This window comes from Chrysochloris asiatica, unplaced genomic scaffold (genome assembly GCF_000296735.1).
Source record: "Chrysochloris asiatica unplaced genomic scaffold, ChrAsi1.0 scaffold00067, whole genome shotgun sequence".
NCBI lineage: Eukaryota > Metazoa > Chordata > Mammalia > Afrosoricida > Chrysochloridae > Chrysochloris > Chrysochloris asiatica.
Genome location: NW_006408585.1, coordinates 11,059,049 through 11,084,615, shown reverse-complemented (window position 1 = coordinate 11,084,615; position 25,567 = coordinate 11,059,049). Strand labels below are relative to the sequence as shown.

Here is a 25,567-nt window from a genome sequence, read left to right as displayed (position 1 = left end):
ATGGCGGAGCTACCGCCTGGGCCTAGCAGCCTCCTCCCACCGCCAGCACCTCCGGCCCCGGCGGCGGCCGAGCCCCGCTGTCTCTTCCCGGCGGGGGCTGCCCCCGCCTGCTGCAGCGAGGACGAGGAGGACGACGAGGAGCACGAAGGCAGCAGCGGCGGCAGGAGCCCGGCGGGCGGCGAGGCGGCGGCAGTGGCGGCCAAGGGGCATCCGTGCCGTCGTTGCCCTCAGTCGCCGCAGGAGCAGCAGCAGCTCAACGGATTGATCAGCCCCGAACTGCGGCACCTCCGGTCGGCCGCCTCCCTCAAGAGCAAGGTCCTGAGCGCGGCCGAGGCATCCACGACTACGGTCACCCCCGACGGGGGCCCCCGAGCGACTGCAACAAAAGGAGCTGGGCTACACTCGGGCGACAGCCCCCCGAACTCCCTCCCCAATAATGCAAGAACTGCGCTCCCCAGCTCGGCAGAGGCAGCGACGGCGAGCGGGCCCGCAGTGGCCCGCAATGGACTGGCCGAGGGCGCCGAGCCGGAGGAGGAGGAGGAAGACGAGCAGGTGCAGCTGCTGTCTTCGTCCCTGACTGCCGGCTGCAGTTTAAGAAGCCCCTCGGGCAGGGAGGCTGAGCCTGGGGAGGATCGGACGATACGATATGTCCGATACGAATCCGAGCTACAAATGCCCGATATCATGAGACTGATCACCAAAGATCTGTCTGAACCCTACTCCATTTATACCTATAGATATTTTATCCACAACTGGCCACAGCTGTGCTTTTTGGTAAGTGGATGGAATGGAAAGAGGGTGAACCCAGCAGAGATCCAGGCGGAGCAGGGCAGGGAGTGTGAGGGCTGAGTGTGGCAGCGGATGTAACCTGCATTTCATAGTACCTTACACGATATACAGTACCTGTGCACACTCCTAGTTATTAAATGAAAACTGTTCTGAAGGTAAGACATCATGCTTCCGGTTCAGTTGATGTAAATGCAGCAAGCCTGTATGATGCATGTTTCACGGGGGGTGGGGGTGGATGGGTGGGTGTCTTGTGTCCTGTTTACATTAATTTATAATCTTGTTTGACTGTCTTTAATTACCCTTCCTCATCCTCAAAGCACTTTGCAGTCATTTAATTTGAACTTGGTTCTGTTCGGATATAGGCCTTATTAATCTCTCAATTATAACCATAATCAAGGAAGAGTATATGCACAAACATGTTTTGGCGAATATGATTGTCAGTGAACTTGATGTGGCCACACTGGAAAATTAAAACTTACAAGCATGTAGAGTAATTATGGAGATTGTTTCCTTTTACTTCAACAGGACAATTAAGAGAGCTGCCTGCTTTCTGGTGTTCCATTTCAGAAGGTGCTACTAACACTTCTGGTAGCTGAAAGAATCCTGAAACTTCTGTGGAATGTAGGAAACTAAGCGTGAAGTTGTTTCTCATCAAACTTTTTTTTTTTTTTTTTTTTAAAGAAACTGGTTATAGAGAAAGGTGCCCTGGTGGCGCTGTAGGGTAAGAACTGGACAACTAACTGCAAGGTTGGCAGTTCAAACCTACCAGCCACTCCTTTGGAGAAAAATTAGGTTGCCTTCTACAAAGATTTGTAGGTTCGGAAACCTATAATCTACATAGGGTTGCTATGAGTTGGAATCCACTCCATGGCAGTGAGTTTGGTTAGGTTCATAAATAAACCTAGCCATTAGTAACACTGGCATTTGTGGGTATAAACAGGGCTTTGAACCAGTTCATTCTGTCTTGACACTGCTGAGAATTTGCATTTCCACCCCAGATATACTGAATCAAGCTATAGTTTAATAAGTTCCCCAGGGGATTCTTAATGTATACCTACCTAACAAGGCATGAGAATCTTGTTAAAATGTGAACTGAGTTTAATTGACAAAATTTTTCTTAAATGAAAGCAAAAAGACTTAGCTACAAGCTAAATAACTGATTGTATTTTTGAAGTAGTATATAAAAATATTGGAATGAAAAAAAAAATGGCAGTACCATTAGTTTTTTTTTTTTTACCAATTTTATTGGCCCATTTCAGTTTGATGTGACGTATCATTGAAGTACTGACTGCAGATACATGCTAAGCATAGTGAACTCAGAACCATATTGTTCCTAATTGTTTACTAAAGAAAGCTGACCTGCTTTTATGGAATATTTTTTCTTATGTGAACGGAAAAGCCACCACCATAATTTGTGATCTTAACATTGATTTAGTTGCGCTTCGTAAATCCTTGCAGGACATCTTGACAATACTTTGAAAATCCGTCTTTTTGATGTTATAGTTTGGTGGTAATCTGAAAATACAGCGTGGTGTAGATAAAGGCAGTTCTCTGTGTACATTTTCTGTCTTCAGTTTGCTAAAGTTCTATTTAGTATGTTAATGGGAACTATTTTATAGTCTAGGAAACTACTCTTAAAGGATTCTAAGCATTGTATCAAAATAAAAATTCTAAGACATCTCAATTAATATGGGAAATTACTTTTGAACACTTACAAATGTAATATCAAATGTCACTGTAATTTCTAAAAAATGTAGAATGATTTCATTGTAAGGTAACACAAAAGCATACACATAAGTCACATTTTAAATTGATAAAGTATTTGTAATTCTACCAATCCTAGAAATAGTGTGTATATATGGTATTTGGTGATTTTTTGAGTTCTGATATTAACCTAGCAGCTTGCCTGTCAATTTTAGACTGGTAAACTTAGTAAACTTCAGTTTTGATTTTACATAGACCTCTGCCAACTAATTTGGACTTTAGCCCTGAATAGATAAAGTTTGTTTAATATATACATTTAATTTTGAATACGTAGACATTGAGATATGCACAAGTGGTTAATTTATAAGATTTGTTGGTGCAACAGTGAATCTGGATGTACTGAACAATAAAATAATAGTTAACTTGGCACTGGGTCACTTAGAACTAGGGTCTTAATGTTGGCATACTTCTAAATTTGATGCTTATATAAGTAATTTTTGAAAACAGTTAAGTGTTATGATTTTATTTAAGATATAATTTTAGAACTCAAAGAGATCAATATAATCTAGCTTAGCTTCCTTTTTTGTTTTTTTTAAATAAACAAAATGAAGGACTAGAGTGACTTAACATGTTCAGATCTACAGTTATTAATTGACATTATGATAACAAAGTAAGAACCTGAGAAATTACAGACCCTTGACCCATTCTGCCAAATCAGTACCAAGTTGTGTTTCTCCTTTATAAACATCAATCTCAAGAGCTTAGAAACCTCCAAAATGTTTCTGGTGTCCTTGGATAGCCTGTAATAGATCAAATGTAATAAATGATGTTGGCCTTACAATATTGCCAGTAACAAAAGTGACAGTTTTGATTCTTCCTAATAATTACAACATGAAATTAAGAGTACTAAACCAAATGGGAGTCACTTTTTTGTTTTGTCAGTTCCTCTGTCAATTCTTTTGACTGTCTACCGTTTTTTAGTTCAAGGTATTTTCAGTTTTAGGTGCCTTTTTTAAAGTTCCTAAACTTACTACCAACTATTTAATGTAATACTTCCCTTTAGTCTAAATTTAACTTTCCGGCTTCCTCCTGCTGCTTATTTGTAGTGTTCTGGAATTTCCGAATTCTATTTCATACAATTTATATTTTTCATGGTCCTATGTGTAGTTGGCCTAACAGAATTAAGTCTTAATCTTGCCAGGGGTTTCTCAGTAAAGCACTGAACTGTTAATAAAAAGGTTTGTAGGTGAAATTCAACAGCCACTCTATAGGATAAAGATGTAAAGTCTGCTACTGTAACGATTACAGCCTTAGAAATCCTATGGAACAGTTCTGTCCTATGCTCAGTTGGTCCAGACTCAGTGGTGACCCTGTATAGGGTTTTGGAGGAGCAGCTGGTTGGCTTGAACTGCCGACATTGTTGTTAGAAGTCCAGTGCTTATCCTGCAGCCACGCCAAGAACCATTCTGTCACATAGGATTGCGCTATATGAGTCAGAACTGACTCAGTTGCAGTGGGTTTGGTTTTGATTTTCGGTGTCCTTGAAAACAAAAGAATTACTTGGTAGCATGAATTCCAGAGGTATTTGAAATAACTTTTATTTGGAAAAATTAACAATTAACTAGGTATGCGTGTAAATGTATTTTCATCAGTGGTTTATCAGGAAGAAATGCAACATTTGCATTCCACACTAATAGCATCTTATATCTTATTAATAACTGTATCATGTATATTGAGCTTTTCTTAAATGATGTGTACAACTTGGTTTTTGCAACAACTTCTTAATTAAAAGGGAAAAATCAATCTAGTCCGATCTAGGTTTATTTTTAAATGATACATGCAACTTGATTTTTGCTTCTCCAGATTCTTAATTAGGGAAAAAACTAATCTAGCCTAATCTAGATTGACCCAAAACTATGTTTTCTTATTATTTTCTTGGTTAGAAAACAAAGATTTACTTGAAATTACTGTCTGATTTGAAGGTATTGTGTCTACCTGTGTATTATGTTTCGTGGCTTTGTTTTTTTTTTTTTCTTCAGTTTTAGATTGCTTTATTAGCTATAAGGTGTAGATTTGTAACTCAGATTTTCATTTCACACCAGTCGAGTATAAGTGGCTAGATCATTAATTTTCTGGCTCTTTAAAATGTGCCATTTGGTCTGTGGTGTGATGATTGTATATGGTGTGTGTATATATGTGCATGTGTGTACGCACACATATAGGTAATTATTTTCCAATCAAAACACCATCAGAGCTTTCTCACCAGGTAACTTTTGTGTATATTTTCACTTATAGCAGAAAGAAATGTCAATTTTCAAAATAAATTTAAAAGAACCAGATTGATTGCTTTTGAATGAAATAAATGGAAATAAAAAATTTCAGAGGCTTATGGAGCTCTGGTAGCATAGTGGTTACAAATCGGGCTGCTAACCTCAAGGTCGGCAGTTCGAAACTACCAGGTGTTCCGCGGGAGAAAGGTGAGGCTTTGTGCTCTCGTAAAGATTTGCAGCCTTGAAAACCCTGTACAGGGTCACTATGAGTCAGAACCGACTCCAGGATAACTTAACAACAACTGACTCAAAATAGTTTTGGAATGTGCAATAAAACAAAACAGTTAATGAAGGTTGTTGAGTTTAACATTTCTTCAAAACCTTTTTTTGACCTAGTTTAGGCTTGAGTGAATTGGATTAGAATTGTCTTGCCTGAAAGATGTTTCCACTTAAAAACCCACAACAGATTTAGGCTAAAATATGTCTTAAGTATAAATGAAATTGAACTTAATAATTTAATTTTTTAATTCATTCATGGTTTTTGTTGTTGTTGAAATGATCTCCTCTGGAAAGTTAATTGTATTAATAGCTAATTTGAGGTCTTCATGTTTTTATAGCAAGTAAGTGTTTCATGCTGACACACTATCAGCAGTTGGAGATACTGCCGTACTTAATGCTTACCAGAATTAAAACTTTTTACTAGTGATGGAGCTTTTTAAAAACATTTTCAATGGTGACAATGAAAATAGGTGTGATTAGCATTTATTTACATGTAACTTCTAACATTCTCAAAAAGTACTTTTTATTAAAGTAGAAAGCTCTGTAAAATTACTACATTAAAACTTTTGCTATATCTGAATTTCAGCTATGACGGTGAGCCACACTGTTAGGGGTGTCCTAAAAATGAGTCCACTATGTATGTAGTCTTTGTAGAACTTCGTTAACAAAAATCCCTCCGTTATAGTACATTATAAACAATCCCTTTTAGGAAAATTTGCACATTTCTTTTCCTGATAAAAATCTAACTAAACCATTTGGGTATAAGTATTATTTGTTGTTGTTTTGTGCTGTGGAGTCGGTTCCAACTCATAGCAACCCTGTACAGGGTTTCCAAGGCTATAAATCTTTATAGGAGCAGAAAGCATCATCTTTCTCCTGCAGAACATCTGGTAGTTTCGAACTGCTGACCCTGAGGTTCGCAGCTCAATTCGTAACCACTACTAAAGCTTTATTTACCATAATCATTTTAAAATTTCTGATCCTCTACTTACAAGCAAATATTACCATGTCTTATATCCTGATGAATAAGCATTTTCATAAAAAAATTTTTTTCACGTAACTCCTCTTTTCAAAACTTAAACACAGTGGTCTCTATTGCAAATAATTGTAATTCTAAGTACCTTCTGTCTAAGTGCTTGTGGGAATTTTAGTTTCCCTAGACTTTCATAATCATGAGAAATTCATGTCATAAAAAATACTTAAAGATTTTAAAACTAGTACATTTGAAGAAGTCCTGGGATTTAGATTTCTGAAACTTAATTTGATTATGCCCTTCATGAAGTTCTTACTGCCTACCTCTTCCTCAAAAATGCTGAGCAATGGTTGATTACTGTTTTCACTGAGTAATTGTGCAGTACCTGATGGCAATGTATCTTCATAACTGTTTGTTTATTTTTAAGGCAATGGTAGGGGAAGAGTGTGTAGGTGCCATCGTTTGCAAGTTGGATATGCACAAAAAGATGTTCCGCAGAGGTTATATAGCCATGTTAGCTGTGGATTCCAAATACAGGAGAAATGGCATTGGTAAGAAAAATACCATGTTGCTAAGAGAATGAACAGATGGTTTTCATTTGTGTGTTTTTTTGGTATTTTTTTTAAACAAAAGACTTAAATCTAAACATACAGAAATGAACATGAAGCTAATAAAAAAAATAATAGATTGTTTTAAAATTTCATTATCATATTTCAAAAAGCCCTTAAAATGAGTTTTCTTTGTTAATACCTTCTTTGCTCAAATAGGTGAAAGGTTTTACTTAAATTTTTTGATCACATTAAAAATATTTGCAAATTGAGCAGTATGGTAAGTGTAATTAATGTCACTGAATTGTACAAGTAAAAAAGGTTGAAATAGCAAATTTTTTGCTATATTTTTACCACAGTTAAAAAAATAAAATTGTTTTGCATTATGCTAAGTATTATAGGACGAATGAGGGAGTTTCAAAAACTTCATAGAAAATGTTCATTACCTTTTAATTTCCATTTGTCCATAAATGTTTTGAAGTTCTTTCATAATGCAATTTTTATAGCATTTCTAGGGCCCTTGATCCCAGCCCTCAAGTAGCTGTCTGTGCTTGGGGTAAGTGGGTCTCAATTCAGGCAAAAGTATGGAGACATTTTATCAGTACTCAGTGCTAGTCATCAAATATTATACTAGCAATTCAGGTAGGACCAGGAGAAAGGAGAATTGATTGCTTCTTAAAATTCCTGAACAGGTCTCTTTCTTGGATCTGCCTCTCCTGACAAGTTAAGTTTTATACTCAGTTCATAGTGATCATTAGAGTTGTTTTGGGTGATTTAAACATGATTATATAAAACTCTACACTTTCACTCAATTCACAATTAAAAGCTTTTTAAAAAACAAACACATAGGCCCTGACAATCTTGTTTGTCCTGTCTGACGTAGGGCTGAAGGTTCCCCAGGTGACTGTGATAAATGCCTAGTTAAGAACCACTGTCCTAGTGTCTAGGACCTATTGGCTGTTTGTAAAAGATGGAGAGTCAGGTAGACAGGCATGTGTATGAGCATGTCAAATTCTGGGATACACCTAAGCTAAATTTTCGTGAAAGAGTATTTGGTGCTTGAAGCAATATTTAATTGTTAGCAATTTTGTCATTTTTGGTTATTCTTAAGCTAAATATCACTGGTATTGTCCAACTTAGGTTGGTTTCAGACAGTATTAGAGGTCATGAGGAGTCATTATGAATAGATTTACTTAATAGGTTTAACCTACTTTCCTTATAGTGTTAAAAAATTTAATAGTAAACTAATACTTGAAGGAAAGTTGGCTAAATCTAACATAATAAGTAAACTTCATATGTTAGATTAGTTTTTTTCAGTTGAGTTTATTTTACAGACCAAGACTGAGTCTTTGATGTATTAAAAAAAAAAAAAAAGGTTGATAAAGACTCATGGAAAATGGTAGGCAATTATTTGTATGGCTAGTGGAGAGGGTAGAAAATCAGCTTGAGCTGTCTTTCCTGGTCCTCAAATGCCCATGTGCTTATGTATGTATAGTTTGAAAACTTAATGGAGATTTACTATAAAAATACGGATTTCTCTTTTAAAATCAGATTTAGTAGTTTATAATGAAAAATGCAAGCAGATTTTTAAAAGTTCATGGATAAATGGAATTAAAAGATAATAGAATTTTCCCATGAACTTTTTGAAGCCTCTTAATCTGACACTAAACCAGGATTCATTTTGCCAGGCATTTAAAGACACACCACTGCCATCATTTGTAGAAATGACTCAGTGTCTTAGGTCCACTCTGAGGCACAGAACTCTGACGAAGCTTGTGCCCTAGGTCTACAGCTTTGGAAGCTCTTAGATAAAATCGACTTGGGGTACATAGTAAGTTCTGACCAGCTCTAGGAGCTCATGATTTCTCTCCTCATACTTTTTTTCCTTTTCCCTTTCTACCTTCAACCAGAATAATATAAATCCTATCTAGGGCAAATAGTTACAACTGAAATAAAGGGGAGTATGTCAGAAGATAGGTCTTTCAGAAGGAGACTTATGTACACGTCCTGTTGACCTCTCTTGGCTTAAAATTTCCCCCTGTTAGTAAGAGATAATATGTATTATCTGCATCAAGATACATTCTTAAGCATTTTACATTACTGTGCTTATTGTGAATATGATAATTTAGATAGTTTTAAGAAACGAAGAATATATTTTCCTTCATTAATACTCAGATCTGTATTCTAGGTACTAACTTGGTTAAGAAAGCTATTTATGCCATGGTTGAAGGAGACTGTGATGAGGTAAGTCTTCCCAAATGTTTAAGGTCTGCTTTCCTGGTGGTGCTGTAGAATAAGTGCTGGACTGCTAGCCGCAAGGTTGGCAGTTCAAACCCACCAGCCCCAGTGGCTTTCTGCTCCTGTAAATATTTACAGTCTCAGAAGCCTTGTAGGGTTGCTGTAGGGGTTGGTTTTTTAGTTTATCCAGCCGAGTGCTTACTGGGTAGTTTCTCTCTAATAAATAACACTTTTTAAATTCCAAATAGGGAAACTGCCAGCCAATATGGAGAACAGTTTCACCCCTGAAAACATTTTTAAGCATTAAATACTAATAAGCCTAGAGGGGAAAAAAAAACATAACTTTTTTTTCATTGTAGAGCTGTCTATGTATTAACCTAGTTCATCTTCTCTCTAGCTGGTGTGTAAGCCCTGAAGGCAGTTATAATTTCTTTGTATCCTCTAGTACTGTGCTTACATGGCAGGCACTCAGTAAATATTGGTGATGGTTGAGAGTGTTACCATTAATTAATAGGCAATGTGGAAGGGAATAACAGACAAGTACAGATGTCTTCAATAATGACCAGTGGGGAACAAAGAAAGTCATATTGTACTAGTCATTTTATGAGGAGTCCTGGTGTGTTGCTGTAGGATAAGCAATAGACCATAAGGTTGGTTTGAAACGCATGGTCTGTGGTTCAAGTCCACCATCTGCTCCTTGGAAGCCCTATACAGGGTCACTATGAGTGGGAACCGACTCAAGGGAACTTAACAACAACAGTTATATAAGTAATAGAGACAATCCAACGAGTAAGAATATTATGAGCAAAGGAATGTTAATGTTCCTATAGTCACATCACTTTTTTGGGTGATTCTAGTTGTTACTTGGGAAGTAGGCTGTGCACTTTGCTTTAGCTGATGAAATATTTAGTGTTGGCTTTTCTTTGAAAGTTCTGAGGAATGATAACGGACATTTTGATTATATTTTAGTTTCAAAGTTAATTCTTAAATTAGTGATATATATTTTATGGTTGTTGTTAAGTGCTGACAAGTCAGTTCCTATCCATAGCGACCCTGTATAGGATTTCTGAGGAGCCACTGGTGAGCTTCAACTACCGACCTTGTGGTTCAAACAGCTTTGCAGTCTGGCGCATTAATCCACAGCGCCACACCAGCACTCATTTTATGGTAGACATACTCTTTCTTTGTGGACCTATAAATCTAATGCTGATTCCGTTTTTGTGTTTTAAATAATGAGTATTACTTAATCTTAGGCTGAAATGGGGATAACTCCATCAACTGTTTTTCTGTTGTATGGTTTTAAATGGATAGTTTTGAAGTTTTAGTAGCTCTGCCTCTGGATTTGGAGAACTTTCCCTGTTGGGTGGGGGATAGATTATGTCTCACATTATTGAGGTAGAGAATTTGCTATATGAAGGGACAGAATTCAAGTACCCTTTATAAGACTTACTTCACTTTCCATTAAGGTAAGGTGCCCTTCTATCCTGTTTTCCTTCCTAATGTTTAAAAGTTGTCTTGTCTCTTGCACCTGTTTTCTTACATACCATTTCACCCCATTTGTTTGGTTTCTGCACGCTCCACTCCACTAAAACTGCTTCCTCACTGACGTGCTTACTAGATCTAGTAGCTTCTCCTCATTTCTCATCCTGCTTGTATTTTGCCTCCTCTATTCATTCAAATATATGTCAGTCTTTTAAGATCCAACTCAAATACCAACAATTCCGTTAAGTTTTCCCTGATCCTTCTGAACAGAATCACCTGGACTTTGGTTTTTTGTTTGTTTGTTTTTTACTACTTTTTGGAATACTTATTGTGCTTAAATGTAGTTAAGTGTCTGTGCTTTAGCCATGTATGTACGTTTCAGGGGACACAGATGCCTCTTGTTTACTGCTCTATTCTTAGTACTTACTCGGGCTGTTTTGATAATAGGTAGTTCATAAACATTGGCTGGAGGATTTTGTTAGTTTTGCTTGTCCAGCATGTTATTTGTAAATCCTTTTTTTTTTTTTAAGCATCTTTGAATTTTGACATTTATAATTAATGAACTTGTCTTTCTTGCTGATGCCATTTTAAGCATTCTAGGAAGATGAATTTTTGTACAATGTAAATAAGAAAAAAATGTATTTGTAATGTTAACCACATTTTTTAAATATTTGAGGACTCTCTGGGATGGTAGAACATAGTGACTTTTTAGTAAAAACAAATTTGTATGAGCAAATGTCTTCTCTTCTGTGTAATTCATTATTTTGAGGAAAAGTTATAATATTCCAAGAATACAGTGACTAACTATAAAACAATCAACTTGTTGTTTGAATTTCATTAAGTCCAGTCTTTCTTTCTTTTGAAAGAGTCAATACATTTTGACAAACTCTTAGAAAATACAAGAAAAGACATTTGAGAAAAGTTTTAAATAAATTTTCTATTATATTGTTTGTGCTATTATTTTTTTTAACTCTTACAAAGATGTTGTTATTAAATGCTCTCAAGTCGGTTCCTTCTCATAGTGACCCTGTATAGGGTTTGAACCACCAACCTAATGGTTTGCAGTCCAGTGCAGTACCACAACAGAGTCCCTTACAAAGATAGAGATTTTAAAATCTATTCACCTGATAGCACAGATATGTTTGGAAATCTCTTATGAAGCCTTACTAGTACACCTGCAATCAATCTTTACTTTTCATTCTTTTTCTTTTTGAAAAATTCGTTTGTGACCTGAGTCATGTTACAACTGCTCTGGATTGCTGTTGTCATTTTAAGCAAAGTCTATAACCATTTAGACTTGAAATGTAGATCATTTTTACACAAATAGTTATGCTGTTCTGTCCTACTCTGATAGAGGTTTTAATTCTGCAATACTATACTTTTCTCAACATTTCATGTTAGAATTAGAGACAGTAAGAGAACATAGCTAAATATCATTTTCATTTCCTACATTCTTGGAACAGTTACACACCATGAAGAAAAGAAATAAGTGGATATGTTGCTTCATGAATGAGAAATGTATTATTCATATGTCAGTCTGGTTTGAATTTGATTACACACCTACATGCTCTGGCTGCCAAATGTGTAGAGGTTAGGACCAATAGGTTACGTTCGTGTTCCCCATTAAGAAAGAGTAAGATATAATCATAAAACTATAGCAGAGTTTTCTAAAATGTGATTTTAAAAGTAGGCTCTGTCTACCTAAAATAATGAACTTGCATCAAAGCCATTTACGTTTATGTACTTTTTTTCTGGAATAAATTAGAATGTGGATGAGCAATGCTTTTCCTTTTAAGTTGTGAATGGTGTTGAAATCATCATCTCTGAAAATTTAAATTTCAAATAAAAAAAATTTAGGTATAGATACAACTGTCATATATGATGAAAATATACTAAACATCATAATTTCTTAATGGAATTTAGGTGTGTTGGATGTAATTATAAAACATTTTAGTTGAAAATCATGTCAGATACTGTATTTTTATTCATATAACATGAGTCTTCTATGTTTGCCAACTGCTTCCTCTCCCCTCCACGTATTGTTTTCAGAGCACTAATGCTAATTTTTTAATAGCCAACATGTTTAAGAATATAGCATAACGGGGGGAGGCATGGTTGGCAAACCATTATAGAAGATGGGCACATGATATTTGCTTATTTAAAGACATTTTCCCATTGGAAAACCATAATACATTACAGAAAACTTGGAAAATAGACGTATGTCCACCACCAAAATCTAGTCCATTCATTTTGGTGTTTTCTGCAATTCTTTCTAGTTTTGATCTTTGGTTTCTCTTTTATAAATGTGGCCTTTTGCACACTATTTGTAATTTGCTACTTAAAAGCAGATCATTCCTTACAAAAGGTACCTTGATGATTTCTAGACACATAATGTTTCAGGAGCCCTGGTGTGGCACTGTAGGATAAGCACTGGACTGCAAGGTTGGTTTAGCTTAACAGTCAGTGGTTCAAACCCACCAGCTGATCTTGGGAAACCCTATACAAGGTCGCTATGAGTCACAACCAATTCATCAGAATTTAACAACAATAGTTGTTAGCAACAGTGAATAAACTAGATTATTAGAAGCCCAAAAAATGTAAGTTAATTTTGGTTATAATATAGATGTCTAAGGAGCAGTCAGCAGTTAGAAACTACCAGCTGTTCCACGGGAGAAAGATGAGGCTTTCTGCTCCCGTGAAGATTTATAGCCTCGGAAATCCTGTACAGTGTCGCTATGAGTTGGAACCAACTCCACGGCACGTAACAACAAAGGGAAAAATGATTTGTCATGCTTTATTCTCCCCACCCCTTGTACTGTTGTACAACAGTAACTTTGTTATATTTAATGACTGCTAGATGAATAGATTAAAATGAGATTAAGCTGTAAGAAGCTGGGGCTTCTTTGAGTTGTGAAAGGTTTGAGAAGCTTGAGTTCTAGACTCATCTGTCACTTAATAGTTGTGTGACTATAAACAAGTCATGTAACTTTTTGTAGTCTGTTTCCATATGCAATGTGGCAGTAATTCTAATCTTGAAGGGATGTTATGAATAAAATTAAAACAATGAAGTTATTTATTCAGCAAATATCTGTTTGGTGTCTGCTGTAACAATTAGTGCTTAGCTTTTTGAAGTGAAGAAACTGATCCTCCAAGTGCTTCCTGCCTCCAATACTAACGGTCAGACTTAAAATCATTTGTTACTAAGGGAATTAGTGAGACTCAACTATAACCCATTTTATCTTTTAAGTTGAATTTTGGACTAGAATGACTTCATGATCCTTCCTGTATATTCTCATACTGTGGACCCCAAAAAAAAAAGCCTGTACAGTGAGTTTCCAGTATAAACCCACATTCTCTTTTAGTATGCTTGTAAGAATTTAAAGGAGCTCCGGTAGCGTGGAGGTTATGAGTTGGGCTGCTAACCTCAAAGTCAGCAGTTCAAAACTGCCAGCAGTTTCATGGGAGACAAATGAGGCTTTCTGCTCCTGTAAAGATTTACAGCCTCAGAAACCCTATATAGGGTTGCTATGAGTCGGAATAGATGCCACAGCACACAACCACCACCACCACCACCAAAATGTAAGTGATTAAATTAAAAAAGTAGTTGCTGTTTTCTGCACATTTTCTGTTATGTCAAGAAATTCATAATCTCTCTGTGTAGAAAATGTGAATATGCCAAGAATCTTTAAATGAAGATTAGCCTTTTGTATAACTGGACTTTATTTTATTAATCTGTTAGGATGCTAACAAACACGAATCCAATTTATAACTAAAGTGTAACTATGCAGCGTAGTTAGCCTTAAGAGTCCCTAGGACGTGCAAATGGTTTGATGTCCTTGGCTGGTAATCAAAAGGTTGAAAGTTCCAGCCATTCAGTCACCGCTGAAGAAAGGCTTGGCAATCTACTTTAAAAACTTAGCCAGTGAAGGCCCTATAGAGCGCCTTTCTATTATTCTGACATATATGGGGTAGCCAAGAGTCAAAACTGACTCAATTGTAACTGGTTCTGATTTAGCCTCAGATGTATATTAAATTCCTTAAATTGCTAATGAAGGTAGACTTAGATCCTTTTCAGTGTAGGTTAGATCTTTTCCCATTTACTGCGTTGTTTTATTCTGGGAAACAATGAGGTACTATTAAACTATAGCTCAGATCTGGACTATGGTTTATCCTTGCTCTGTTGGTGGCCTTGGGTTTCCTTCATCTGAAAAGTGGAAATAATATCTATTTCAGAGGATTATTGTGAAAATAAAAGGAGAATTCATGTAAAATGTTTTACATGGCACATAGTCTTCAATAAATATTAGCCATTATGTTTTTTTGTCTCATTAATCTCTGTGAAATTAATTCTAAGTTTTGAGTTAGAATTTAATATTTTAGTTGTAATTATCTGAACTTATGTTCTGGTCTAGTAAAAATAACTTCAGGAATGACCAATAGTATTCAAAACTGAAAACTTACCATGATCAGAACTTGTGTTCCAGATTGGAGGATGGCATACATGACTCAAAAGTTGAATTCTATATATGTAAGAGGAGAGGGATTAAAAAAATATTTTAAAATTCTTAGACCATTTTGTTTGCTATATAAGTTTTAAGTTCTTTCTCAAAACTTTTCTCATCATTTATAATAGATTTTGTTTTAGATTTTTTGAAGGTTTGATTTACTTTTATGAACTTGTTTGATTTACTTTTATGTCTGTTTTGAAAACAGACCAGGAGTTTTCAAAGTTAGAGCACACCATGATCACTCAGAGTGTTTGTTAAGATCACTGCTAAGCCCTAACCCCAGAATTTGAGAGTTTTTCAGAATGATGCTTTTTCCGATTTTATGTACAGTGAACCTGAGAGCTGGATCTTGCCCAGGACTACCTTGTTTTTCCGGGTCTTCCATGTTTTCTGCCTTTAACAGGGCCTTTCTCTTAGCTTTTTCTGTTGCTTGTTTTAGTGGGAAACACAGTGATATCTGTCAGAGTTGGAACTTCGCAGGGCTGCCTGGGTTTTCTGGGTCTCACAAGTTTTCCATCTTTGACAGGGTGCAGTCTACCACTTCTCTATCACTGATTTTGGAGGAAAATTCATATTATAATTCACATCTATGAAATTTCCAACCTCCATTACATTGATCAGCTGGTCAGTGATAACAGCTGTAAATTCATCTTTTTAAATACGCTGATCATTTAAAAAAGCATGGCAATATTTTTTAATATTTCATGTGTGAGGGTAAGTTAATAAGTATTCCTACAAGGGTTCCGGTTCATATATGCACAGGTTGATTCTAAACAAAACATGTTTAAACATGCCTCTGGGATCAGTGGATGGCTGCAGACAAGTTCTCTCAGTAATACACTAGTATAGTAGTCTGGTGGGGGTGCCTTCCAAAAAAGGTCCCATCATTTTTGTAGCAATCCTTTGTATGTAATATAGTGAAAGGTGTCAGATTCTGACTGATAGCAACCATACAGGATAGAGTAGAAGAGGGTTTCTGAGGTGATTAAATCTTTGCGGAAGCAGACAGCCTCATCTGTTTTCCTGCAGAACAACTGGTGGGTTCAAACTGTCCATCTTTCTGTTAGCCCAACACTTAACCAACTGAGCCACCAGGGTTCCTAGTGAAAGTGTTGTGTGCTGTCAATAGGGTCTGACTCATAGCAACCCTGTATATAGTTTCCGAGAGTGGCTGGTGGATTTGAACTTCCGACTTGTGGTTACCAGTCTAGTGCTTATCACAAGTATCTGTCATGCAGTGTGCTAGAAATAGAGGAAACATTTGTAAAGGAGATCAAAATGGCCCCTGCCTTCCTTGGACGCATCAGCTAGGAGTGAAGATTTTCTCATCAAGCATGGAATGAGAGTGTTTACTAGGATCAGTGTGGTGATGTGTTGATGTTTAGTGCCATCAAATTGGTTCCGACCAATAGTGACCTTGTATAGGGTTTCCGAGGAGCAGCTGGTGAGCTTGAACCGCCAACCTTGCAGTTCAAGCCGCTTTGCAGTCTGGCGCATTAATCCACAGCGCCACACCAGGATTAGTGTAAGGGTAGTATAAACAGGGAGGGAATACTGCACCCTATCTAGAGTGATAAGCTAAGGGGAAAAGGGAGGAGGATCAGAAGAAGAGCATTCCTCTAGGCAGAGGAGATAGATTAAAGGTCTAAGGAGAGAAATTCCCCAACATGGTGGGTTCTTGTATTGAGTGTGGAGAGTAGAGGGAGAATGCCTAAAGCAAGTTGGAGGTAGAGGAAGTGACCATATCTTGAAGGATCTTTTAAGTCTCTTGAGGTTATCTTTAGTTTGTAAAATTTACCTTGAGACCACAAGGGAGTTAAGTACCATCAAGTCAGTTCTGACCCATAGTGACCCTGTATAGGGTTTCCAAGGAGTGGCTGGTGAGCTTGAACTGCAAACCTTGTAGCTCAAACTGATTCTGCAGTCCAGCGCATTGCCCACAACACCACACCAAGACTCCAAAAGGGAGTTACTAAATGGGTTTGTTTTAAGCAGAAAACCAACAAGAGTGATTATTCAAACTACTTGTAGAAAATGGGAGACAAGTTAAGAGACTCTTGTAATTAAATAGAACGTATAACAGATTGGACTAGATGTTTCAATGGAATAGAAAGAGGGGGACTAGTTTGAGAATTATTTATAGTACAGAATTGACATAGTGCTTGGATGCATGTATAGAGAGGTGGTTGTTGTTGTTATGTGCCATGGAGTTGGTTCCGACTCATAGCGACCCTGTACAGGGTTTCCGAGGCTGTAAATCTTTACGGGAGCAGAAAGCCTCATCTTTCTCCCGCGGAACAGCTGGTAGTTTCGAACTGCTGACCTTGAGGTTCGCAGCATGATTCTTAACCACTTCGCTACCCGAGAGCGGTTAAGTACCGTCAGGTTGATTCCGACTTAATAGAAACCCTGTATAAGGTTTCCGAGGTGTGACTGAACCCCACTGTCCTTGTGGTTCGCAGTCCAGTGCTTATCCTACAGCCCCACCTCAGGACGAGTGGAGAAGAAAGAGGCTCCTTGGTTCCGAGTTTGAGCCCTTGGTGAGATAGAATTCTTGTTTACTGATGGAATTGTGGAAGAGAAACAGATTCTGAGCTCAATTTTGGATGTTATTTACATCTTGCCTTAAGATAAAAGAGGAAGAGATTTATATGCTTCACTTAGGCATTTTTCACTTTTGTTCTTTGTTCTTTGCTAATCTCTTCAAAACACCTGAAAGTTATGACACTTCAGGGATAGTAGTAGCACACTATGATAATAATTCTAAGTGGGGTGATTGAAAAACAATAAAAAGAAAGTAAAGCTAGATATATAAAACTTGGAAGACGAGCAGAAGGGTGTTTTTGTTGAGAGGTAAAAAAGAAAATCACACTGTCAGTGCCACTGATCCGATAGTATTAAAAGAAGGCACTGATGGAAATTAAATACTATGTGTTCCTCTGCTAAGTTTTGAATATCCATAAAATCTAAACCAGTGGTTTTCAAAATTTGATTCCCCCTAACTAGCAGCATCAGTATCGCTTGGGAATTTATTAAAAATAAATTTTGGGCCTCCTCAGAAACCCTATAACAGGGCCCCTATGAGTTAGAACTGACTTGATGGCACTTAACAGCAACAACCCTAAACGTATCCATAAATTGAGGGGTGGGACTTGACAGTTTTCTTTTGTTAACAGTTTCTACTTGTACAATTCAATGACATTGATTATATTTGAGCTGTGCAACCATTCACATCCTTTTTTGAGTTGTTCCTCCCTCATTAAATTAACTTACTGCCTCATGAGGTTTCTATCTAATCTTACCAGTTGCTTTTGTCAGTTTGATCCCATATAGTTTTAAAACAGCGCTGAAGGCAGGCCCATTTTTATGAGTTAAGCTAAACTACTGTTTGATTTTAAGAGAATGCCAGGAGATATTTTTGGTTTGAGGTTTAAAGATGATCTCAGAACAGTAGTTTCAGGGGTTCATTTACCCACCATGGCTCCAGAAAGCCCTATTCTGTTTTCCATTTCTCTTCTTTTATCAGGATTCTTTTATAGAATGTTTGATGAAAATGCTCAGCTATGGTAGCCAGATACCACCCAGTTCTTTTGGGCTCATGGCACAGGAGGCAGTTTTTCATGGAGGCGCAATATCTTTTTCCTATTCCTGACTCTTCTTCATCTTTGTACCAAGTGAATAAAAACCACTTGCAAACTTTTAAGACCCCAAACAATATGAAGTGAATCAGAAAGTAGAACAGAAGCAAACCATGAAACCATGACCCTTTATCTCCAAACCAAGGAATCAAACCCCCTGAGGTTTTTGGTTGTGCATAAGCAGCCTCAGCATCTACTCTTTGTTTTTGTCATTAAAATTTACAAATATGCCCCTCACAACTCAGCTTTTTACAGATATACAACTTACTGGTAGCAATTACAGTAACTTTGTAACCCTACCCTTAATGAAGTTTTCCCATCACTGCTAACCCCCCACATCCCCTTCTCTCCTGCCCTTGGTAATCACTAATAACTTTGGTGTCTATACATGTGTCTCTTACTGTCTTTTTATATAAGCGAAGTCATACAATATTTGTCCTTTTACAACTGACTTATTTGGCTGAGCATAATGTCAGCAATCTATTTTAACCAACTTTCCAGGTGATTATGGTGTACACTTAGAATTTGAGAAGTTCTGGTCTAGACCAGGGCTCGACTTTTTCAGTAAAAGGCCTGCTATTCAGTATTTTACACTTTGTGACTATAGATCTCTGTATCGACTACTTAGCTCTTTCCTTTGTTAGAGAAAAGTCATAGACAACATGTAAATGAATGGATGTGGGTGTGTTATAATACAACTTTATAGAAACAGGCAGTCTTTAGTCCAGTGGCTGAAGTTTGGTTTAGATTCTGGACAAGTAAATGCAGTGGTCATTAGGATAAATGACAAAGTAATGAAAATATAGGCGTTGAAGATCAATCTCAATAGTTTTAAAATTCAGGTTTACTTCTTGTATTGCACTTTGCTTTTTACTGAGCTGCTCAGATACTGTTTTTTATAAATTCGAGGTTTGTATTGAGCAAGTCTGTTGGTGCATTTTTCTGGCAGCATGTGCTCACTTTTTGTCTATCACATTTTGATATGCCTCACAGTACTTCAGACTATCTCATAATGCTGTTGTTGTTGTTGTTAAGTGCCGTCGAGTCGGTTTCGACCCATAGCGACCCTGAATAGGGTTTCCGAGGCTGTAAATCTTTACGGGAGCAGATCGCCTCATCTTTCTCCCGCGGAGCAGCTGGTAGTTTCGAACTGCTGACCTTCCGGTTCGCAGCCCGATTCGTAACCACTACGCTACCAGAGCTCCTTAATAGATTATGGTGGTGTTAAGTACAGTCAAGTCGATTCTGACTCGTCTTGACCCTGCGTAGGGTTTCTGAGAAGAGGCTGGTGGGTTTGAATCACTGACGTTGTGCTTGTCCTCCAGCGCCACACCAGGGCATTTGTATGTACTGGGAAACCAAAAAATGTCCTGTGGCTCACTTTAGTGCATTCTTTGCTATATTTCTGTGGTCTGAAACTGAACCTGTAGCATTTCCCAGGAGTGCCTGCACTGGTTTATTTTCTTAAACCTCTTTTTCTTTTCTTCTTTTTATCACTTATTTTCCCACACAAGGATATAATTCTTAACTTGTTTCATTGTAAAGCTGGTATATTTTCATCACTAAAAATTCCAAATGTCACAAAAATCAGTACAACAGAAGTTAATTCCTTAGTGATCTACACTCTTCCCCCAGAGTTAATCATATAATTTTGATGGCTAGTCTTTTTTAGGTTCTCTCTACATCATTAATACTTACTGTTTTCACCATCAATTTTAAAACATTGTGGTATGATTTTCTTCGATATTTGTTCTAACTGTTTACTTTTTAACTTGTTTATTTTTTTAATTTTGGAATTATAATTTAGTTTCAAATATATAACTTAGTTTTCTCTCATTTCTTTGAAGGTTGTTTTGGAAACAGAAATAACAAATAAATCTGCTTTGAAACTTTATGAAAATCTTGGTTTTGTTCGCGATAAGAGGCTGTTCAGATACTATTTAAATGGAGTTGATGCACTGCGACTTAAACTGTGGCTGCGTTGAGAAACTGACATCAAGGAACAACTATCCAACTACGCAGCATCGGCCTTTGCATGCAATGCAATTTGTACAGAATTGCTTTGCAGGTGGATTTAGTGATTCCCATGCAGCTCTATCTGTCAGTGTCTCATTGAGTGTCGCACAATATTTGTTGCACTTTGGCATGACGCATTTGTTCTGAATTAAAAGAGATTGTTTCAAACTTAAAGAGTTCTTTTGGTACCAACAAGATGTGCCAGTTGGTAGCCAAGATTTGTTTGTCATTTGCAAAATCTGCTGACATTGTTATTTACATAGTGGTGGTTTTATCACAGAACCAGTAAATGGAACATAATTTTTGTTCCAGAAAAGCCAATCTAGATTTTAAAACTCTCTTAAGTATACTAACATTTCACATGAAACCTGCCATAGTTTTGTGGGAGGGATGAGGGAGAGCTCCAATTTTAGGTTTTATTTTTTCAATATTAAATTTTTCCATTCTTGAATATTGGTACCTCAAGTGATTAGTGGGGGAAAAAATGTAGGCTAAGGTGTGTCTTACAATGAGTAATGATAATTAAACTGCGTCTGCCAGTGCCTGTGTAGATATATTTGTCTTCATCTCTAGTTTTGAATGCATGCTATCTTTTCCTTTCCTTTGAGGCCTTTTCAAACAAACTTATTGTTTTTGTTTTTAAATTCAAAGTCTAAATTTGATAATAAATTATTTCATATTTTTATAATTTGGATACTTTTTTCAGGTGAGAGAGTTTATTGTAAGTTGAATTTATTTGGTGATTAAAGAAATGGCTCAAAGGAGATGAAATAAATGGATGGAGCCAGGAGCTGCTGGGTTTGGGATGCACTTTCTCTCTTTTTTTTTTTTTTTGAAAGATTTTTGAAAAGAATAGAAAATTAATGTAAATTGGTATGATTTTATTTAATCAAAATTATTGCTAAGCTGTGAAGACCAGCTTTTACAAAGTAGTTGGAATTTTTATTCCCATTTGATTTGGATTCACATTGTTTCCTTTTCTTGAAATATTTCACTTTGGTTCTTGGTCTTAAAAATAAATTTCAAGGTGTATTACATGCATTTTTTTAGCTGCTTTTTTTTTCACTTTTACAAGCAAATTCTTGGGGAGTATTGTCCCCCTCACCCCCACCCCCACCCCCACTGCCACACCAGAAAAACAAAAGGGAGAAATAGGAATATTTTGTTGGTATGAGTTCTGTGGGTTTTCATAACCACCATCACCAAGTTCCTTGGTTACATTGTGCCTTGGTAAATTTATCAGCATCATGCAATGTAACCAATAATAAAGTTAATTGCTTTCAGTTGAATGGGTAAGCCTCTGATGGATTATTTATTTAACTGGAGAGTCTCTTTACCCATTTAAAAAAAGATTCATTCTCTGTGAAAAATGTTTTGTAGGAATTTATTTTGTTGCTGTTTTTAAAATTTGGATATGCCTTACTTCTATTTTAGGATTTGGTTTGAATTCTGTTTATTTTATGGCTATATAAGTACTGTATTTTTTTTTTTTTAAACCCTACCTCCATTAACAGTTGGTAAAGGCCCCCTTTCAGGAAAGTTTGTTGATTTTTTGTTTTTTTTTTTTTTAAAGGAAAGCTGCTCTTTGCTCAGTATAATGTCCTGAAAGTGAACATGGTGACAAGTCCTTTTAAACTATGTCGTTTTTGTGAAGTGCCGTCGAGTCAGTTCCGACCCATAGCAACCCTGTATAGGGTTTCCATAGAGACACTGGTGAGATTGAACTGCCAACCTTGCAGTTCAAATGGCTTTGCAGTCTGGCTCATTAACCTACAGCACCACACCAGACACCTTTAAACTATAGAAATACACAATTTATATTTATAAAAGTTTTAAGTAAGAAACTAAAGATGATTGCAGTAGCAGGAAGTTTTTCAGAAAAACGTTTCTCTTTACCATACTATGTTGCCCTTGAAATTTTAATGGGCTGAAAACTGGTCACATAAAAAACATGATGGCTACACGATACGCTTAGCTTTTTACCTGAGCATTTGTGCTCCAGCAATGAGAAGAATGCAAGTCATAGTATACTTCTGTTATTGTTCAGAGGGAGAGAACTGAACTAAACGGCAGCTTACTTACATCAAATTTTATTTCTTCACTTTATATTTTACCTTGCTGGTCCAGAGATAATGATTGTTGATGAGCGTACTATGTTTGACTTGCTAATGATGACAATTCTAAAGTAGATAACATTCTAGATTTCCAATTCAACCATTTTCATGTTTTTGACAGGTTGTCAATGAAACCATCATTAATGGCTTCCCCCTCCAGCAGTGACCCAAGTTTTTCAGAATTGACTGAACTGATTTCCTGGACGTTTTGTAAATATGACCATAACTATGTGACTATGAGTCAGAACTGACTCGGTGGCAGATAACAGCAGAAGCAACATGACTAAAAGTCCAGTGGTCACCATGTTGTTCAGCTGATGTTGAGTATCAGTGTGTACCTTATGTCTTTAATTGAGTATACAAAAATTGTTTACTTAACATAGACTAAAATTTTAACATTCAGCGTAATAACCCAGCGCCAAAAAGAAGCCTCTTTTCCTGTTGAAATAGCATCCAACTTTATTTTACTTTTTGATCTTGAGATTTTTTTGTTATATTACCTTAAAACAATTCCATTTATAATTTATAGAGTGGATTCATGTGGCTAAAACTGAGCAAAATTGGTTCAGCTTTCTTTTAATGGGGTGCTGCCTCTTGAAGACTGACACTGGTTTGGCAGTTACTACTGCCAGACATTTTATACAGGCTACCATGGAGCAATCTATGCTAGTATTGAAGAAGCTAACGGGTATACTACCAGTTCTGATGTGTGGACTGAGATCACTTATTTCCCTTTCATTAGAATAAAACTGTTGCAGTCCACAGATCAGAAGCTTGACAATAGTTTTTGAAGTTGAAGCCAGCACATAAGAAAAAATAAAAACTTACTATTAAAAAAATTGGTTTTAATATTTTCTGCCTCTTTTCCCCCAGATTACCCTCCCTACTTGCTTGACAAATCTATGTAAAGGAGTTTGTTTGTCACATGTTTTAACTTTACCTTGCCCTGTGTTATGGTATTGGCTGACATGTATAAGACTGGATGTGTATATTTATTATGGTGTCTAAAAATCATGACGTTCATCACTTTCCAGGAGCATAGGTAAAATCAGATTGGTAGTGCATCAAAATTACTTTCAGTGCACCATGACATCACTAAAATTGAGTGCTATAATGTTACAGGGCTTTCAGGTTTGTGAAAACATAACCATAAATCATATTGACGTCGGATATGAGTTGAGTATCTACAAAATATCACGTGTATTTCAAAGTACTGGACTGCTGTTTGAAGACTGGATATTGCTGCATAGTTTATCCTTTTGGAGAGAGAAATTTAATGGGACTTGAAATGTGCAAGCTGTCTAAATAAGATGCAGTCAAATAAAGTATGGTTAAGTTGTGTTTGCATTTTTCTTTTAGATACAGCTGTGTGCATTTTATGATTGGGCTGATTTTATATTTACCTAAGGGAAAAAACAATATATTTTGTTTCCCACTCCCCGTCTCCCATCCAAGTTATTTGAAAGAATATACAATTGGTACCTATTTTGGGTTCTGACAAGTAAATTTGAAATACTAACATGAACTTGGTTTTCCAAGAAATATCCAAAGTTAACTCATAAATCAGATACCAATACAAGAGAGAGCTTTGTTTGTAAGCGTGAAGCCAAAAATTTGTTTTTTCAGTCTTTGTTTCGTAGCTATTTCTACCTGACAGTTTTTAATTTACTGTGTGTATATTACCTCATGTAAGTAATACTCATTTTTGTTTTTTATTCCATATTAACACACCAAAGTAAAATAGACTAATATATAAAGGACTCATTGCCCATTTCTTGTGAGAAGTTTTAAACAGTAGTTAGGTATGCTTTATTTCAGCATTTATTGATATTAAGCAAAGGATGAGATTATCTGTTTTAATCATGTGAGTACGGGGTTTCATCACGTAGGGCATTTCTTCACTCTGTTCTTTTATAATCGTGTGAAAATAATCTGAATTAATGTATTTGGACCTTATATGGAACTTGAAAGTGTTTCATAAATTCAGTCTAAATAGAACCAGAAAATTAATATTCTTACACCCTGTGAACACAGACCAGTATTGACCAGCAGTCCAAAAGTGTAGGGATCATTTTTTTAAAATCTCATTACCCTGCTCTGGATTAACAAGATTTATGTGTTGAATGCCTTAAATGGATTTCCGATGACCTTAAAAGTGTTTTGCATTGTTAATTTTAGACAAATTTGAAGGCATCCTCTTTTTTTTTTTTTTATTTCCTTAACCCTTTGTCAAAAGTGGAGCACGGATGTGTGTATATATATTTCACTCTTGAAATTCTGCGAGATCACTCATGCTCAGGAGGCCAATGACAAGTGCTTTTGTTTTCTGAAAGAACCAGATTAATGTTCCTCTGTTCTTGGGCTACAGCATGTTAACCTTGACTCTGGTCATCTAATAAATGTAATTGATCAAAAGGGCAGGAATAGGGATGGGAAATACCTGGCCAAAGAGCTTGACTGGCTTTGGATAGCCTGCCTGTTAACACTTCTGGAAAATAGCTGAAACATGGGTTCTGTTGATAGAAAATTAGTAATTAATGTTCAGTGAAAAAATGCATAGCAATGAATAAGGGCACTGGAGTGCTGATATTTGTCTTCTACAACTAATAGAAAAGAAAAAACCCAATACCCAAATATGATAAAGTGGGTTATAAATGAATTTTAGTTTGTAATGTAAAGTATACATAATGCACATTTTTAGTTATGCTGTCTTTTCATGACTTTGCTGCACAGATATATCTTAATTTCATAAAACCTCAATTTCCTGAGAGTGTACATTTTTGCTAATAAAATAGGTTCACATAGGGGAGGAGCATGATTTATAAAGAAAAGATAAACAGACATTTGCTACACAGTGAACTGAAGTTTATTAAGGTTTCTATAAACTTACAGTCTCCTTGACCAGGGTTTTTTAGCATACATTTAGTGAGTTTTGTATTCTAAGAAGTGTGTACCCTGTATCATTTGCTCATGTATGACTTTGCAAAGATTTATATGCCCCCCCCCCC

General features: G+C 36.5%; 1 protein-coding gene across 1 annotated transcript; it reads left to right on the top strand.

The window, feature by feature from the left end:
- On the top strand, positions 1-20,414 carry NAA30 (N(alpha)-acetyltransferase 30, NatC catalytic subunit). Its single transcript, XM_006864608.1, has 4 exons — positions 1-774; positions 6,443-6,566; positions 8,752-8,807; positions 20,277-20,414. The coding sequence occupies exons 1-4, from the start codon at positions 1-3 to the stop codon at positions 20,412-20,414; spliced, it is 1,092 nt and encodes a 363-aa protein (XP_006864670.1).
- The last annotated feature ends 5,153 nt before the right edge of the window (positions 20,415-25,567 follow it).

Bases quoted from the DNA above. Each gene is read 5' to 3' on its own strand.
- NAA30 (XM_006864608.1), top strand. From the start codon at position 1: ATGGCGGAGCTACCGCCTGGGCCTAGCAGCCTCCTCCCACCGCCAGCA. The intron at 775-6,442 runs GTAAGTGGATGG...TTTATTTTTAAG, and splicing joins GGCCACAGCTGTGCTTTTTG to GCAATGGTAGGGGAAGAGTG. The intron at 6,567-8,751 runs GTAAGAAAAATA...TCTGTATTCTAG, and splicing joins ATACAGGAGAAATGGCATTG to GTACTAACTTGGTTAAGAAA.